The sequence below is a fragment of the Patiria miniata genome, unplaced genomic scaffold (assembly GCF_015706575.1).
Source record: "Patiria miniata isolate m_02_andy unplaced genomic scaffold, ASM1570657v1 HiC_scaffold_9, whole genome shotgun sequence".
NCBI lineage: Eukaryota > Metazoa > Echinodermata > Asteroidea > Valvatida > Asterinidae > Patiria > Patiria miniata.
The window spans coordinates 22,089,268-22,108,569 of NW_024037076.1; the positions used below are offsets into that span (position 1 = coordinate 22,089,268).

The 19,302-nt window shown below is 39.0% G+C and overlaps 1 protein-coding gene across 2 annotated transcripts in view; it reads left to right on the forward strand.

Moving 5' to 3' along the window:
• The window catches only part of LOC119720060 (transcription factor 12-like), a 108,033-nt gene extending 89,257 nt beyond the window's left edge, over positions 1–18,776 (forward strand). For both annotated transcript variants that reach the window (XM_038189580.1, XM_038189581.1), the window contains 3 exons: positions 8,130–8,197; positions 8,377–8,565; positions 18,525–18,776. In XM_038189580.1, coding sequence (XP_038045508.1) covers positions 8,130–8,197; positions 8,377–8,565; positions 18,525–18,761 — 494 coding nt within the window. In that variant the 3' untranslated portion in view covers positions 18,762–18,776. The remainder of the gene's footprint in view (positions 1–8,129; positions 8,198–8,376; positions 8,566–18,524) is intronic.
• The last annotated feature ends 526 nt before the right edge of the window (positions 18,777–19,302 follow it).

Below are 19,302 nucleotides of genomic sequence, written 5' to 3' on the forward strand. Positions count from 1 at the left end.
TACTAGCAACACAAGTCTACAATGATCTTTTGGGGGGGGGACCATTCTTAGTTTGCTCTCTTTTTTAGTAGTCTACCCAACTCAGAAATGTCACAATCCATAAGAAAGATAAAATATTGTGAAACTGCTGGTAAGTCATTGCCAGATGCAGCAGGTGAGATTGTTGGCCTGCTGTCATTCCCATGGGTAGATTGCAGTAGGCTGGTGGAACTACCAGCTGGCCTATATGTATCATTCACCACTCATAGCAGTTGCTGGCTTAAAGATGGCTGTAATGACAAGCTGATCTCTTAAAGGGCAAGAAATGTGTGGAACACACAGGTTAAAGGGTCTGTGAAGTATACTTCCTGTTTGAAATGCACCCCCATTACATTTCAGGTTATTATTTCCATTTTGTAGGGTGTTTTAGCAAGCCTATATGTCTGAGACAGACTGACGTACCACTACCTAGCCAGCCTATGTATATTCTGAAAGCCGAGGGGGGGGGGGCCACTGGACATTATACACACATACTTAGGCTAATACTTGAATTGTAACGTACTTGGTTTAATATTTTATTGTTTAAAGTTATAGTCCATCATTTGTAATTTGTGCATTTTGTTCGTTTGAAGCAACAAAAGTGCTCAAAATCTAAAGAAGGGTACTGAACAACTAACCTGATAAAGTTTCAGCTCAGCTTCAGCTGTATATTCTGAGAAAAACAGCATTCTAGGATCTCAATTTCAAATCAAAAGTTGCTGAATCATGTTTTGAATTGCGCCTGAATTCAGCATCCGAGACACGTTCTCGCTGAGCCGAATGCAGCTACGCGATGTCGCGCACTGATCTGACGAATTATAGCAACCGGGGGTGCGTGTGCGTCGTGCCAATGCTTGCGCGCGCTTCGCCGAATAACAAAACGAACTACTAATTTAAATTTTCCTACGGTGCGTCTTAAGGAGCACCGTTGGAAAGGCCTTCTTTTGTTGATTACTTCAACATGACAGCTTGCCAGAAAGAATAAGTTCACAGGGAGTTTAGTCCCTTACTATCTTTCAACCAAGTATGTTTTTCAACAATAATTACGCCAGCTACTTTTCGGATGGCGGCAAATGATGGACTATAGCTTTAAGTTGCCAAGGAGATACCACACTGGGTCTAAGGTGAATGATGACCAATTCAAATTTCCCATATGTGCTAGTGATTTGTGACAACATACATGTATTTTGCAACAGGATAATACATCTGGTATTTGAAATTGCTGCTGCAGTTGGTATTATTTGAAGTCTCAGTCATTTGAGAAACTCAGGTTTTTGTCTTTTAAAATTGAGTTCTCATATTCAAGCACAGTATGTCCTCTAACCATTATTGTATTTGGCTTCTACTTACAAAATACAAAAATGAGAATGTACTGATGTTTACACGTGCTATTACAGCTGAACAAAACAATATGTCTGTCATACCGACCATAATCATCAAATTCTACTAATTATATCAATATTAGGATTTGTATAAATAGGACATTTTAGTCAGTTTGCTTTTTGGCGATATTTATTTTTATGATAAAAATGAACGAAATTGATGCAAAACTACCAGTTTGCAGTAGTTTTGTTCATTTTTATCTTTGACCTGAAAGATACAAAACGAAAAGTTAGAGGTCCTCACGTTTTGATCCTAGCTGAAAAGTTCAGTTTACGCCATTAGTGATATATCAGTTTCTTACAGATTTGGATATTTGTTTGTGAAAGGAGTTTTGGTGCACCTGCATATATACCAATTTTTTTCCCCAGAAAAAAGCCCAAAATATCTGTATAAAGCATACAAGTTACCACTGTTATTTGTCTTTTATACATGTAACTCTGGTGCTGTACCATTGACATTGATAAATATGGTAGATTTATCTGGCATGCTCATCTACAAGCATACAGTGGAAGGTTTTGCCAACACCCTGTAACATCGTAAAGAGATGGTCCATCAAGCCAGCAGACTGTTTAGGATCTATTCATGGCTCCATATGCACTTTTTTCAAACTGTCCCAAGGTCAAGACTAGAAATAATGACTTTCCATTCTGTTTGAGCTGCACACCAAACTATTGCCATGAATACAGGGCTGTTTATGACTGTCCCACTCTACAGCTGGTTTGTAGATTGGGTTCTTGTTTTTCCAAGGGTTTAGCTGCATGGGCAATTGATGGCCACATAAGCGTGGAATGATCACCTGGAATTGGTGTGTGTAATCTGACATAGGGGCTAGATGAGAATTCAGTATGCTGAAAGGACTCTGCCTTCATACTGAAGACACAATATGGCAGTCCCTAATTATGTGGCTCAGCTTATAGTACATGCACATGTAGAATTAGAATCAATTGAATTTCCTGCTTCATCAGTAGCAAAGTAATCATCCTCTGCTAAACTTGGAGCAAGCTATATTATGCTAGACTTTTGTGCTTATTATGGAATGATTTGGGCAGGTCTTCTTTAGTTGTTGTGAATAAATGAAGTATACACTAAGTGATCAATGTGACTATGTGGATATAGATTCCCTAGTCTGATGCATCGTCTTAAGCTGTGTCCGCACTGGACTTTTTTTTTGGAAGGTTTTACCGAGACGATAGTAAAATGAGAAATGGTCAAATGTGACCACTGTCCGCACTTGGACTTTCGACACGGGAAAATTTACCCAGACCGCGTGGGAGAAGTAACCGAGCTGTCACAGTGTCAGTATAATTACTCACCGTACACAGAAAACAAATTGCCGATGACATTTTCAGCCGCCGATACGCACAGTAATATTACACACGCCATTTGCATGCACAACATAATCGTTTACACGATATTATTTCATCTTGACACGCTAAATCTTGATGAAAAGGCCTGTAATTCTGACGCATTTGTGATGCACGTCGTCGAAGCCATGCCGCTGTACGATGTTCCGTGCGGCAGCAGTGCCATCAGTATTCGTTGGTTCCCATCGCATGCTTACAGAATTGAAGCTATGATGTGGGCCAGGAACCAGTGACTACAGCCTACGTGCGGTACCGGACCATGATGTTCCGTGCATGACTACAGTAGCGTATCAGGACGAATTTGGATCGTAGAAAATAACATACATCGGTGGAGAAAGAGAATTTCCGCAAATTAATTCTCAGAACGTGATCTCTCTTCTCTGTGTATGTATTTGTCCGTTGAAATATATATTTTAACGAGATTTTACCGCTCGGACTTGATGATACACGGCGCAGCGTGTTTCTACAAAATGTTCGGCCACACGTGCACTGAGGTTCGTGCGGTCTCTGTATGCAAAACATGGCGCTCGGGCTGGAAGTACGCTTTCCTGAGCCGCTTTTACCGACTCGCACTGTCCGCACTGGACTTATCGTCTCGGGAAAAGTGACCTGGTCAGTTTTCCTGGGCGCGTGGGAAGTTTTCCTGGGCAGCAGTTGGCCAGTAAAAGTAACCGCTGGACTCAGGAAAAGTAACCGAGAGGAAAACGTCCTAGGCTGTCCGCACTGGACTTAAAATGGGAAAAGTACCCATAGTCTCGGTTAGTTTGACCAAAAAAAGTCCAGTGCGGACAGGGCTTTAATATCAAAAAGATTAAAGGAAACTGACTGGGTACCATGGAACTTTAAAATTGGTCAGCTTAAATAGCAGCAACAAAGCCAGTCGTTGAATTTGAGGTGGTTCAGTACTAGTCGTATGTAGGCTAAAGTTCCGAGTTATCAGGGTTTTTTTGTTTTTTTATGTGCACAAACATATTTCAGATGAGTTTGGCAGTTAAGTCAATTAATAGGTAGAATTCATTATGTGGAAATAATTAAAAACAAAAAGTATTTGGGTACTCTTAGGCAAACAAAAATTGTGTTTACTGTAATGCCCTGAAAATTATCCAGATAAGTAGGGAAAATAGTTATATTTGTAACTGTTCTTATGTTTGTCTGGCAGTCTCTTATACTTACATGTACTTAGTTTACTTAAGGGTACCTTTAACGGTATTCTGTTTAATTAATCTGTTTAATTGTTTATTCATAAATACCTCAGACAGTTTAGCCATTCCTATTGGTCGAGAGCCTGTCACGTGGCCGGTCTTAAACGGATGATAAAGACATGGCTAGCTGGTCTTAAACACTTTTCCAGTGTCACATAAAATGTGGACTCCTAAAAATCCAGTGCCTCTTACCGTTTCATTGGTTGAACCGTCACAATCCTCATGTAGGCATGCGCAACACTACCAGTGAGTCCGAATTTTATAGTTCTAAATTCAAAACGCAACGCCCCAGGTGCGTTCTGCGCGACATCGCGCAGAACGTGCTACGCGCGCGTCGATCTCCATAAAAGGGTTGTTTACATCTTACTTCGCCAGCTGAACACTCCATTATTTTGCTAGAGGGATGTTTCAAAAAGCTTGAGTGAACTTGTTGATCAAAATCAGGATTTTTTGAACGAATTACTTGATTTTTTTTTTACCGAAAAGGTATTTATGAATGGGACTAAATATGTGCTCGGTCAGTATTAATCACTCTGTTTAAGACTGCTTAGAGTCTGGGTGCTGATAATTACCCTCTCAGCACCCAGATTCTAAGCAGTCTTAAACAGAGTGATTAAAACCTCTCGAGCGCACATTTATTCCCTTAATAAACCAGTATCACAAACAAATTGCATAGGGAAGATATATTCTTTCTCAAAATAGCAAGTCAGGCAATAAAAAAATGCGAGGTCGGCAATTTTGTCACAAGAAATCCAGGAAGGTCAGTTTACTGTAAACACAATGTTTTCCGGCTGTAGGAATAATGGTTGATATGTGTGTTAAACCAGTAGTTAAACTGCAGCTTTCATCAATTTTATTTTAATTGGTAGCCTATTTGTTGGGATGACTTGTTGGAATGCACCGTACAGGTACACATTACAGTTACATTTGTTGCGCAGTTTTCAGTTATGTACGTTAAAATATCAATCTGTGGAATAACAACCTGGAAAGTATCCGATGCAACTTCTTAGTATCTAACAATTAGGCTTGCGCGGTTCCCAGGTTCCCAGGTTCTAACCGGTTCCAACCGGTTCCAATATGGGAACCGGAATAAAGCCTGTTCAATATTTATTTTTAAATCGGCATATCGTGAAAAAAATATCGGATATCGCGATATTATCGTGATGGACGTCATTTTTCCATTCATGGAACAATGGAATAACAACAACAAAACACGACCAAAGTCACCATCCACTGCCGCGAAAAATACCCCAATAGGCCCTATGTCCTGAACAAAATCGTCAATTTTATTTGACTATAGTCTCATTTACTTTGCCAATTTCAGTAAAAAACAAATTCCACATTCAAATATAGAAAAAAATTACCTTGAAATGTTTGATAAAAATGTGCAACTAGAGATATCTCGAGGAAAGAACGAAGCACTAGCACGCAATGCACACTGCATTGATGCCACGTGCACTCATGTCATAGTAAGACCGTGTACAGCCCACACCATTTGCAGTCAAGGGTGTGCTTCCTTGAAAACAATTTACCAGTATTTCCACCTTTTCAAAATTACTAATAATATTTTTTTAATGGAGTCCGAAATATTTCCTTGTTCAGAAAAAGTCCTTCATCGCAACAAACTCACAAAATATTTTTTTTCTAAAGAATTTTTTCGAAAAACGATGTTAACTCCAAAAAGAGGGTGAAGCACCCCTTGACAAATATTAATGGATCCGTCTAATTTCTAGTGATGATTTTTTTTGAACGAAAGTCACGATTGAACAGTTGGTTTTCGGCGTTTTTTGTTTCTCAAAATATGAACTGATTTCATAAGTTTAGCACAGTTTTGGCACTAAGCAAGTGTAAGTGCCCGGGCACAAGCACGGAAGAGACGGAACGAGTCAGGAAAATACCTGCAGGAAAATTTGATCTAGTTCGCCGGAGTCGGCCCGGCGGGGAATGTTTTTTGTCCCAAACGACATCCGCAATACGCTATGGCGTTTTGGACTATACTTTTCTAAAAACATGAGAAGAAAATCTAAAATATATAAATATATGAAATTCGGACTTTATTTCCCTTTTTATAAAAATCCTCCCAAGCCTCAGGTTAGAAAAAAAAATGCAGGTGCAAAACCGTGAATCGAACCCGCAACCTCGTGGTGTAAAAACACAAATCTGTATCGACTGAGCTGTCGCACTGCTCGCCGCAACATGGGGAAACTAATAATTATATAGTGCGTACGTATCATAAAAGTATCGTAGAGGGCGCTTAACAACCATGTATACGTACATATGCGGATATCGTTTGGGCTGAGAAAAGGAAATTTGTGGGCCCGGCGAGGTCTCCCTTTGCGGCGCCGCGCGCCAAAACGAAACATGTTTACTTCTTAACGTCATAATCTACAATTATTTGCGGTGTTTTGTCTGTACAACTTCTCGTTCAACTATTTCTTTCAGAGACTAGTACCTGTGCGGTATCCACGGTGATATGTCTCTGTTCTGCCTTGCTGAACTTCAACTTCCTTACGGAAAAAAATCACCTCAATCGAATCATTTTAAGAATAAGCAGTTTTCTGTATGAAACATTTCCGTCAAAACAAAACAGGCACCGTATTTTCTTTGCGAAATGTCAGAGACTTTGTTTCCCTTCGGTTATTTAGACGCACGTGATTACGGTTTTGACACTTGGTATGTGGAGCGAAATTGAGAACAATCGGTTAAAAAGATGGTCTGGATTGTGTTGTTTGTACTGCCACGTGGAAGACGCAAAATCCAATATACGTGACGTTAGTCAGTTGGTTCCGCCCCTTAATAGGTAAGACCTAGCGGTACAATGCGGTAACAGTGAATTTGTGGTTTACGGTTTTTCATGGGAGCACTTTAGCGGCGCTTTTTGAACTCAAAAGGTTGACTTTAATGGTTACAAAAGCAGTACTACAAAAGAATATCGCGATATTTTTTGGCATATCGAATTCCACGATGTGCCCATTTTTTTTTAGAGATCGATACGATTTCTGATATGAAAATTAAATCGAAATATCATGAAATATTGTCATACCGAACAGGCTTAAATCGGAACCGCGAGTCCAATATTTTCAAGAACCAGGTACCCGCTATCGTCGGTTCCGGGCCCAAAAGAATCAGTTCCAGATAAAATTACCTATTTTCTGTGCACAAAATCCAAAGCTGAGATTCGGCTCCACAGGAAATCAATCGCGGAGGCGCTGCCCCGGGACATTCACTCGGGCCGGCTAGTCAAAACAATATTTCACAAGTCGGAGACAAACAGCTCAATAGAGCCCTTTTTGAGTTTGCGGTCGGCCACGGGGCGTGCAGATAGAGCATTGAACCCAATACTTGCCCTTCTGGTTCTTTTTTGAGAACCAGAACTGGCTCCAGAAAGATTGGAAGAAGATTAAAATCAGATTTTTTTCCAGTTTAAATATGTTAGCAAAAGTAATGTCAAATTGAAATTATCTTTATAGAGGTTTTTAAAGCATGTGAGTAACCTTTCTGATCTTAATAATAATAATACTAATGAACAGTTCTTATATAGCGCATAATACAATTAAGTTATGCGCTTGTGAAAGTAAACAGGTGAGTTTTAAGATGTAGTTTTAACTGATCCAAGGTGAGACAGTTGTTGATATGGTTTGGGAAATCATTCCATAGTTCGGGAGGGAGCAGTGAATTGGAAGGCACGTTGACCGTATGATTTGGTGATAACTGGGTATGGAGTGAGAAGTTCTTTTGAACTAGAGCGGAGGGTTCTAACTTCTTGGAGAAGAAGATGGTATTTGTAGATCAATTCTTGGAGGTAAACTGGGGCTAATCCATGTATGCATTTGTAAATCAGAACCAATAATTGGAAAGTTATCCAGGATCTTTTGATACCATCCTTTGCAAATGATGTCAGTTTCAGTGCCTGTATGTTCATATTATACATTAAGTGCAGTCGGTGACGGCGCCTGAGGGGGGTGGCATTTGCTCCCCATTGCAACTGTCTTCGTTTTTTTTTTACTTATACTAAAGGAATTGGATGAAAAATTTGAATGGAAAGGTTTAAAACATTCTTGGTTTTAATGTTTCTTTTAAACTTTGATTAAATGTTAAGTCATTTTATAAATCAATTCACAGACACAGTTATATGGTTTTTTTTCCTGTATGCATTACATAGGACCTTGGCCAAGATCAAGCACTCAGGCATCACCGGGGCCTTATGTTGAAAGCCATCTACATTCACTGGTAAGATGCAAAATCCTCCAAAATTCTTCTCTTTGCTTATATAAAATACTGAAGGAACCCAAAGTACCAGGTTTGCCAACATTAATGAAAGAATCCCGCCTAATGTAAAGTTGTTTGAAGTCCTACCTGAATGTTGTTCATCATGTTGTGGAAATTGTTTTTATTCTTACCATACGTAGCAAAGTCGTATGGAGGAGAGACTTGATGATGCAATTAATGTGCTACAAAGACATGCCGAGGGAGCTCTTCAAGCCATGCCTAATCACCCATCAGGCATGGTGCCACCACCAGCACATACAGGTGCTGCAGCAGCAATCAACGTTGGCCCATCATTTGCTCCACCCGGACAATATATAGAGTCCCACATGGTAAGACAGCTGTTATGCTTCATGGATGGATTCAAAAGGAGGTTTTTCTTCTGTCACATTAACATGTACCCAACAAGACAATTAACCAAGATGTTAATCCAAAGCATCATGCTTTATTTCAGGACACTTTTTTCTAAATAAGAGTACAATTGCATGGGAGGAAGCATTTGTATTCATGACAGTCAACTGTAAATTAAGGATGTACACTGACTATCATTTTCATTGTTAAAATTCAAGAAAAGAGCTGAAAATTAAAATGTCTTATTGCTATGTCCTTGTTACCTGTGTAATATATCTACATGTAATTTTGCTTATTTTAAAATAGGCTATGTTCAGACAGGGTTTTAGCTTCAACTGTAAAAGTTAAAACGGTCGCTTACCGCGGGTGGCCAGTCATAAAATTCAAACATACCGAGCGTTCAGACACCAATTAAGTAATTCAGGTTCAACTCCAAGAGGTTTACCTCCATTTGTGAGTTCACGTAGAACTTCCGCCTTGGCCCACACCGTGCAGTGTATGAGCCTTCACCTGGTCCTTTGCCCAGTTTGTTGCACACAGTCTGGAGCCTTTCTCCGTCACCGTGGTTGACGTCATAGCCCAAGTGGTAAACATGGCAGTCCATGCACGCTGATACCGTGCCATACGCAGTACCGTACAGACTGTGTTGGACCATGGTTCCCTTCGTGACTTCAATTCTCCGGGTTTTTTTTTATTAAAGCATTATACGTCTGACTTTTTCCTTTAAGTACATGTAAATGCTTTCTTGTTGCTAATAATTCTCCTGGAAAAGTTGTTGACAAGAAATGATATTTGCACTTGTATGCACGTAAGCAGGTTGCATCATAGCAAAAAGTCGTCTAGCATATGCATGCCTGCCTGCGCCAGCTAAAACAGGAAGTGTTTTAGCTAAAAACCATTCAGACATCATTTGAATAAAACCATTCTTGGTTAGCACTACCCCCCCCCCCCCTCCAACACCCCCCAACACCCCTTCTAGGTGTTTTAACTTACCGCTTTGGCAGCAAGATAAAGTTGAGACGGTGTAACATTACAACCGTTCAGACACCATTTAGCAGAAAAGTCACACCAAGTTGAGTTCAACTAGTGTTTTAAGCAAATTTAAAACGGTGTCTGAAGGCCCCAATTGATTAAGCCCATGGCACCAAAAAAATAGGATTCGTATTTCCATTGCTGGAATGTAATAAGGTTCACATGGCTGTGTTAGGTTACAATCAACTACAAATAAAAACAACTGTAGGGAGTACAACTGAATAGATTAAAGGAAACATTTTTTTCTCAGTATTCTGCAAAATGAAACATAAGCATTCAAAAGGATACTTGCAGTCATATTGACAAATATTGTGATGTAGTTCTAGATGATAGACATCTAATGTTAAACATGGGTGCCTGTTTTTCAAAGCTTAGTTGTCACAGTTAGTAACTCTGAATGCCAAAGTGGAAATGTAGCATTTAGCGTAATTTGCTTGGTAAGGAACAATCTGTCAAAATGGAGAAAACCTGGCCACCCCTGGGACGCTGTTAGCTTCTATTAATATGCACTAAACACAAGTTACATCCTCCCCTTTTCATAACTCCTTTCAAACCTGATTTCCTCCCTGAAAAATAGAAAACCTGCAGTCTGTAAACAATTGCCAGATTCTGTCAAGTTTGTGCAGAGTTGATAATTCTCAAGAGTATTTGACATGCCTGGTTGAGGGAAAAGACGGAATTGAATTATTGGTCAAGTCTCCAGGCACTTAACCAGGGGAAGTGTGAGGGAGGGGTTAGGAACGCTGTAGGTGAGGGAGAGAGGTGAAGCCAAGGAACTGACTACTACTCTACTTGCAATCACCCATTCTTGCTATCTGGTATCATCTAAGGCATTTGCAGTGTTCATATGTGTGGAATCTTGCAAGCAACTCCAGTCCATTGATCATTGGATAAGCTATCTATCGGGTCAGTCTCAAGGGAATTTTCTATAATACACTCATTCTGTATCTTATTTTGTCCTCTTTCCCCTGTGCCCACCTTGGCTGTGACTTCCATCAGTGAGAATACTGATTTTTCTTTTTACAAATGATGCCCAAAGTAATAAAATTACCAATAGCAAACAATTATCTTTTCAGTTTTTGGTGTTTGTTTTTCAGTTTAAGGTTTGGTATTGTTTGTTTTTGTTATATGTGTGTGTGTGTGGGGGGGGGGGGGTGATTGTTTGTCTTACATACCTCTTGATGCAACTAACTAATAATCCTTTTTTTTTTAATATGCATAAATATATGGGCAATTCCATGCAAAAGTGGACACGGCTGAAAATTGGAAAATTTATTAAATCTAAGGAAGTACAAGTATCACAACCTCAAATGTGTTATCAAAATAAAGGGGAGGACAAGACCTTTCATTTGAGTGATGTGCCAGTGAGATGAATATACGTAAGTTTATTTTTAGTCCAGAACTGTTTTTGGGAGGCTATTATGGATTTGACATGTAGATAGCCATTTTGGCACCTTGTTTATATATACAAAATGCAAGTGTTGTGAGTTTTTGTTAAGCCAGAGAGAAAATATTTTATGCCAAAAGATGTTTTTGTTTGAACATTAGTTTCTTATATGTTTGAACTTGTACCAAAGATGGGCAGAAAACCTGTAATGTGAGTAACTGTAATGTAAGTAACTAGCCTCTTTCTTTCAAGCATCTTTACCTGATTTTGGTATATATTTTGTACTGTCCACATATCCTGTCAAACTACTCATTTGGTTATTGCAGTTTCACCCTAAGTAAACTACTGAATTAAAAGAAAGATAATTCCTGCCATGTCTCTTTGTGAAATGTGAGTAACCACATTTCCAAAGAGTGCCATGCTAAAATGAGGGAACATAGAACATTTTTTTGTCATCGGGGAAGAACCTTGAATAAATGTTATGTTTATGTAAAAGGGGAGGGGGAATCCAACTAATACGAAGACCACTCCACTCGGTATGTTATAGAATTTTAAAAACTTGTAATGCGAGTAACCCTGGAAATAACCTAATATGAAGAACACCAACCTCAGTCACTTTGCTGAGATTTTCATAATTATAAAACTCTTTCTTACCATAATTGTTAAGGAACCTGTACTGCAAATAGCTTACTATCATTGGCTAAGTCCCACTCAATGAGTAGAGTAATAATGTTGTCTCTGTTGGGTCCCCAACCTCCTAGCCAACAGCTCCACTTTCCTCTAAGGTTTGACTTTGGGAAAACTCAGCCTGAACCTGGCCTGCTTTTAATTTCCTGAAGTCTGCAGAATGTTAGTGGATAACATGTGTGGTGTGTGCTCGTGTTTGTATGCGTGTTTGTGTTTAAAGAGTAGGAAATTAGTTATCCAGATCACTTGGGACAAGTGTTGTTCTATTTTCCTGTTTCGCTTACTGAATCTAGGAGGAAATGAAAGTTACAGGTGCAGGTGTGTAGGGTGCTTTATCACTGGGAATGTACCACTTTCCCCCAGTTGAAAATACTCAAAAAGAGGTTTTTAGATTGCAAAGTTTCATTCTAAAAGGATAACCAAGTATATTGTTCCCAAAAACGATTGCCATAAAGCATCAATAATGTGTGAATTTATAGTTATCATTTGAAGGAGAACAGACAAATGCCTGCCACAAGCAATTGACACCCCTATTTAAATAGGTTGACCCTTTGTAAGTTCTGAAATTAGCAAAGTTTCGCAACCTGTTATAGTAGTGAGTGCATGTTGTGAATGATAGTAAACACATCTCACTCAAGTTGAGTGTCATGTATGCTGCTTATAGGGCTTAGCTTTAGATTGCAGAGCATTATCGGACTTGATAGTTGCTAACCGGGGAACCTGACATACAGCTGCAAGGTGTTTTGATTACAATGTGGTACTCTCCATTGGACTCCAACATTCCGCAACCCCCACCTCATCCTACACTGCGCTACTATGGCTATCCCTACTGCTATTGGGTAAAACAAATCTATTGTCATTCTGTTACTGCCTGTGATTTCTGTTCCATGTCTTTGAGTTTTGTTTTTCATGTAGACATTGAATGGATGACTTAAGTCCATATCAGGCATGACAGTTTGTTTTTCAAAGATGCTTGGTTTTGTTGCATGGTCGGAAAACTAGACTTAACCCAGAAATATAAAGGGAGTAGCTGAACTTGGTGACTTGGTGTTTCTGAACTCTAAAGATGTTTATTGTGAAGCTGCTTTCTTACCAGACAGATAGTTAAGTTGGCTCCTCCTAATTAAAATTCCCAATAGTGTAGAGGGATACATCTGTAATGCTGCATTTCTGATATGGATACTAGGCCCTGTTCCCATTGGACTGTTTTCTTCTGCGGCCACACGAAAACTTACCGCAACATTCTTTCACATAAGTCTACGATGTGTTCCCACTTTGACTTTTTTAACACCAAAGGCCAGAGCGTTTATTCGTCGAGAGTGGTTAGCAGAATGTCACATGTTACGGGTGCTGTGCACAATAACATTTGACCTAAGCAGATCATTTTCGCGCGCTAAAATAGTAAATTACTTGACGGAGGCCAAAGCAATGCGACGCGATGCCGATTGTGTGGGATGGGGAAAATGACTTTGTTATCTGATCTGTTCATTTCGTGAACACAAACGCGTACACCTTTTCTGCTTTGTAGTATAGCACGTGCCTTCCAGTGAAAGAGAAATTGCTCACAGACATGATAGCAGTGCACCTAAGACAAGTCCTATGTAACTGTATGTAGATCGTGGACAAATTTAGGGGCCTCAAATTTTGGCATGGGAACAGTAACAAATACGCAGGAAGAACCCAAACCAATTTAATGTTTAAAGTTTTCGGGGCTTTGTTGTGTCTATTCTCTGTTAAGTTCTACTTGTCGTAATAGATTAACTGCACTTATAAAATCTCCTGTAATTCATAAACTTAAAAAAGTTTATTTCATCTCTATTTCACTCGGATCATGTTAGAATTTCGTTTTTCATCACAAAGATGATTTTTTTTTCAATTTTAATCATTTTAATTTAAATACATAAGTACCATTAACCAGTTCGCGTCGGAGGACGTGATAACACGCACTGGCTGTTTTTATACACAGACACGGCTGACGCGTTAAAATGTCAAGATTGCCTTGATGCGCCTCTGGGTGACATCTAAACACGCTAATCCCTTGTGTCTTTTGTACACATACACAAACTCTGTGGAGGCGGACCGTGTGTTGATCTTGAATTGGCCGTTGTGCACGGCCTCTTGTTGGACAATTTACGCTCCAGTGCACACCCCGGAGTATTGAAACATATGAGGTTTCAGCAAGAAATACCGTACAAATACTACTGAAATGACTCTTGCGAATCAGTCTTTGTGGGTTAGGCTGTATATCAGAAGTTGGATGGGAAATTTTGCCTTTTGCAAAAATAGTTTTCAGCAAAAATAAACCCGGCACGAAGTGGTCAACACAATGTGAAATTACACTAGACAACAATTACAAGGCAGCAACATGTAGCACAAACAGCTCTGATATTAAAATTGGAAGACTTTTGAAACAAAAATGTTTCATGACCAAAAAAATAGAAAAGGTTTTCTAGTTTGCTCTGTGCAATACAAGTTGAAATCCAACTGACCCGTGTATTTTGGAGTGCATGCACTCTCACCAATACTTTAAAAGGACTACTATGCTACTGAAACATCATTGTGTTGTCCAAGTGCATTACCTCCAAAATAATCAGGATTTAATTTGAATATAATCATTTAATGATGGACTGCACAGCTGCGCTGTTTCAATTTTACCGGAGATTTAATTGGTGACACATTTAAGCCTGTATTTATTTTGTACTGGGGCTGCAACCAATTGTGCCGCGACTACAGAGAACCCATAACATCTGCAAGTTCCTCCATTATTCAAAATGAAGTCAAGTGGATATTGCCTCAAGCAACGATTCAAGAAATGCATATAAGATATTTGTGCACAGAATTCTCAGTTATGATTAGATGATATTGAGTTATATACAAGCTGGAGCTATTGATAAAGTTGTTTGTATCGTCAGGAATGATTTTATATAGTTAGCCGTTCGGACATTATTGAACACATTTCTTGTGATATTTTCATGAACTGGTCTGAGTGTGTGCCTCTCACTTGACCCAGTCTGCACTTTTTTGTGATTAAATGTACAGTTGCATGGAAAATACATTGGTGGTTTTATCTTCTGTGCAATCATTCATCTCATCAGCGGAAGCTTGCTTCCGTTTGCCTTGAGAACAAATGGGTTTGACCTAAACCTGCACATTAGTCAAGGCTGAAGTGGACTTTGATCCGATAGGTAAATTATGAGGATCATGTGTACATGTATTTCTTGAAAGAAGGAATTTCAGGTAGTTGCGTTTATGTATGTGGAGACTTTAGTTTTCTATTTGTCAGTGTTAGTAAGGAGCCGTCAAGAAGTTTCAAGTTAAGCTAGTGCAGCATTCCAGAGCCATTACCAAAAATATCTGCTGATAGTACAGAATCAAGGCCTGTAAATGTAATGAAGCTGATATAACATGATGAGCATTTGTTGTTATCAAATACAAACAAAATCCCACCAACTGGTATGGTTGTTAAGATCAACTGGTATGGTTATTAAGATCAACTGGTATGGTTATTAAGATCAACTTAACCAAAGTAAACCATTTCTAGTAACTACTTTGGTTTTTAATTTACAAAGTGACGAAACAATTTGTTTATCTGTTATTTTATTTGTGAACACAGTGGTATCTGTACAGTACTTTATCTGTGGCAATGTCCCTTTCTCATGTTTTTGGCACTTGGGCACTTCCATCATTACAAATGTTACATTCAAAGCCTACTGACCAATTTGAAACTACAAAAAAAAATACTTGCAGTGAAAGCAAATTTTATATATTCAGTACAACTCTAGCTTAGGCCTTAATGTATAACATGACATGGTTAACGTAGTATTAGGTGAATTGATTAATGAGATATAATCTCTGTAAACGACCGTTATGGACATTACGCATTCTGACTGGTTTTGACTTACGCATTCTGACAGGTTTTGACTTATCAGTATGCATTGTTAAAAGTCGGTGAAGTTTCTTGCAAGAATTTAATTAAATAACTATGTTGTGGTAGAGACTGCTTCACTCTATAAAAACAATGACATTTTACAAAAAGCTACTTTGATATGGCAACATCATAATTACAGACAGTTGCATTAAACATTAAGGATGTTACGTATCTGAAATTACTTTCACACACGTGATAAAAAAAAGCTGAATCATGGTATTCCAAGTTCTGTGTGTTAGTTTTTATAAAATATGAACCTTTCTCTCTGCCTTAAAAAAACAAACTCTATCAATAACACTTGCAATTTGCATTTGAAACAAGATGCCAAAATGACTACCTAAAATCCATAATTTTAGCTCCCAAACCAGGTTTTTTTTTACCCCCAAAACTCTTTTTTTTTAAATGTCACATTCTATGGCACACTACTCAATTAAAAGGTCTTGTTGTCCCCATTTATTTGATACCACATTTAGTTCTGAAGATTTCATGAATTTTACACTTTTCAGCCATGTCCACTTTCGCGTGGAATTGCCCATTTATATTTCTGACTGCCTTACTTAGGAAAAACATCAGTGGTGCCAATCTGGTTGCAGTTGTATCATTAATTTGATGTGATGTTGATATACGTACATATGTTGTCCATGACCTAGTGTGACTTCTTACCATGAAGTCAAGCAATCAGACATCTTGCCAGACTACTTGTCTCTATACTTAGTATTCTAGCATGTCAATCACTACACCAAACTCCACACACTTCCTTCAAAACAGTTTTTCATCTAAGCTTGCACAACTAATCTGTCTGTTCCACAAAGACTGTGTCCAGCCATTTGAAATAAGGTCCTAGTAGCTGTTTCTCTTTAATAGTTAGCCATGGACCTATAGGACATTGAGTCAAATGGTGCTGAGGGTATGGAACCTTACCATGTATAATGACTGATGAAATAAACATGTCATGCTCACACCATAGAACATGTGTATGGCACAATTTACTGCAAGTCTGTAAGGGGAAACATGGACAAAGTGAATTGGAACTGCCTGAGTGATTGACTGAATGAATGATTCAAACATAAACCTGTTCAAATTTCAGCTCAGTAGATATGCATGTACTTTTTGAGAGAATTCTGAAAATGCATAAGCAAGTTTCCCTTGTTCTTGCACCCTCTTGTGGTATGATCCCCAGTTTGTCACTCGGGGGGGGGGGGGGGGGGGGGGGGGGATCTCATTCACGTATATGTAACCAATATGTACATGTCACTAAACTATTTTCTGTCAATTTGGGGCAGTATTTGAAAAATGGGCAATTCTTTTTTCGCTCTGGTTTGGTCCGAACCATCGCGAGGAAATGACCGAATACTAGGCACACTGATTTCACAGAACGTTTGATTCTATTATTTACTTACAATCAAGTAGGATATTTCATAATATTTTGGCAGTTGGATGTTTGCAAATGATGTCCATTACCCTTCATTAAAGTGTTTCATTGACACATACAACAGATCTACCAAGTCACATGCCTCAGAGTCAATTCACACGCTCACACGCTAGACAAAAGTTACTCCCACACCTAATGCTAAATTGTTTATAAATTTTATTTTTAGGTTATTTTCGGGCCAAGAATACGGAAACATGTTTCATGTTGAGGCTAAGCAATGCAATTTTGCGACTTCGTTTCTACGCGAAGATCATAATTATATATCGCCACGCAGGGTAGAGACACCCTCATCCCCAGGGCCAGCCAATGGCCTTGTAACAAGATTATGTTCAGCACTGCGCTCCTGCAGTAAACTCACAGTACGATCGCATCAAGCATGTGCCAACAATGTGTTGTGCCAACAATGTGTTGTGCAATCATTCCTGGAGTGGAGGGGTTCCTAATGTGGCACGGCCCCTAACATGGCCTTCCTTGATTTGTGGCCTCTCGTGCCTTGCTGTAGAGCAAACTGTTCACCTCAAATTTCACAGGCAAGTGAAATTTCATCAAGCTCAAAGCATCCCCTTTCATAAATCTTGAGTTTACATACCCATAATAAAGTTAACGGAAAATTTTTATTATGGCATTTTTCAAAAATAAGAAAATAAGTTGTTGTCAAACTTGTATTTAGGTAGGGCCTACAGAGTGGAGTTAATGATGCATGGGTGTCGATCGGTGGGGGACAACCCCTCCCCCCCCCCCCCCCGACTTTTGAATGTGGGGTGACATCATATCGTTTGTCCCTCCACTTTGTTCATCCCCGAATAAAAATAATAGCCTACATTTTATTCTATAGCTCAGAATAGCTGATTCAATTACTCCAAACTTGAAAATGATGTTTAAATGATGATCTTCTGCTTTAAAAGAAATGGTTAAAGTGGTCAGAAATTGCCTCAGATCGCACCACAGAGTGTCTGAAATCCCCCAAAATTTTGGGGTCCGCCTGCCTCACCATTGGGGCTCAGTGTTCGCATTTGTTCTGATCAAGGTATGTCTCCCACTCCATTTTTGAGAAGCAAGCGATTGACGGCCTTGTATTGATGTGATTTATCAGAATTTGTCATCCTTAAAGAAATCCTTGAATGCTAACTTGGGATTTTCTGAGATTTGTTAAAGTGGGCCACATTATTCTCAGCTGATTTTGTACCCAATGTCCGGATGCCAATGTTTTTGAATTTGGGCTTTCGCTGCTTGCACTGTCACACGCCAAGCTTTTGTGTGATCTTGGCATCTCTGATACAGATGTACATGAATATGCTTTCCAAGATTTACAGGGAAAAGCTAAAGACAACTTTTCATCATCTTATTATGTAGTGTGAGTTGAACCGTAATTGACCAAATATATCCTTGTAGTCAGAGACATTTGCACTTATGATGACACTGTTGTCAAGCTAGGACACATTGATTAATATTGAGATGTTTGTGTTGCTTTCAGTCAGGGTCACCATCTGTGGAAAGGAATGCAGTGGCAGGACCTGTGTCTGCATCTGAGATGAGCCAAACACAGCCTTTCAATGGTAAGATATCTACTAATGTATGTATACAGGTTCAGTATTTGTGTGTCTCTGACATTTCTTGTAATGTTACTCATCCTGTTAAACAGTACATGTATGCATATGTGTGGTTTGAAATCTGTTCAATTAATAGAATAATAATAAAGAACATTTTGTAAAGCACCGGAATCCGCCTAAAAAGGGGCTCATGGCGCTTATGACAAATACCATGTCAACTTCTATCAGAGAGCTCTTAGTGAGCCATAGCCGTTTGGCTTTTATGGATACGAGAAACTAGAATTTCTTCTCTTTGGTTAAAAGTACTGAAAGTTTTCATCATGTCACCAACCACGATATATTGAACAAATAAGATATTGAGTAATGGAATATGTGGGTTGTAGATCTGTTCATTAATACGTTTGAGGTGGTGAAGACCTGCATCACAGCAGGAAAAAGAAAAAAGTAGTTCAGTGTTTTTAGCATAGGGATGCGAGTGAGTGAGTGTGTGTGTGTGTGTTTGTTTGACATAAAACATCACCCTGTATGTTGTCTAGGCTGCCTAACATCTACACCCAAGGGTATATACGACAATGCTGCAAGTCATCCAACATTTTGTTGTCTGGCATGGCTCTTTTTTTGCATCAGGTTTTTTTTTTCTTCTTTTCTTTTTCTTCTTCTTCTTCTTCATTAGGTGTTCCACCAAAATCCCAACACCTTTTC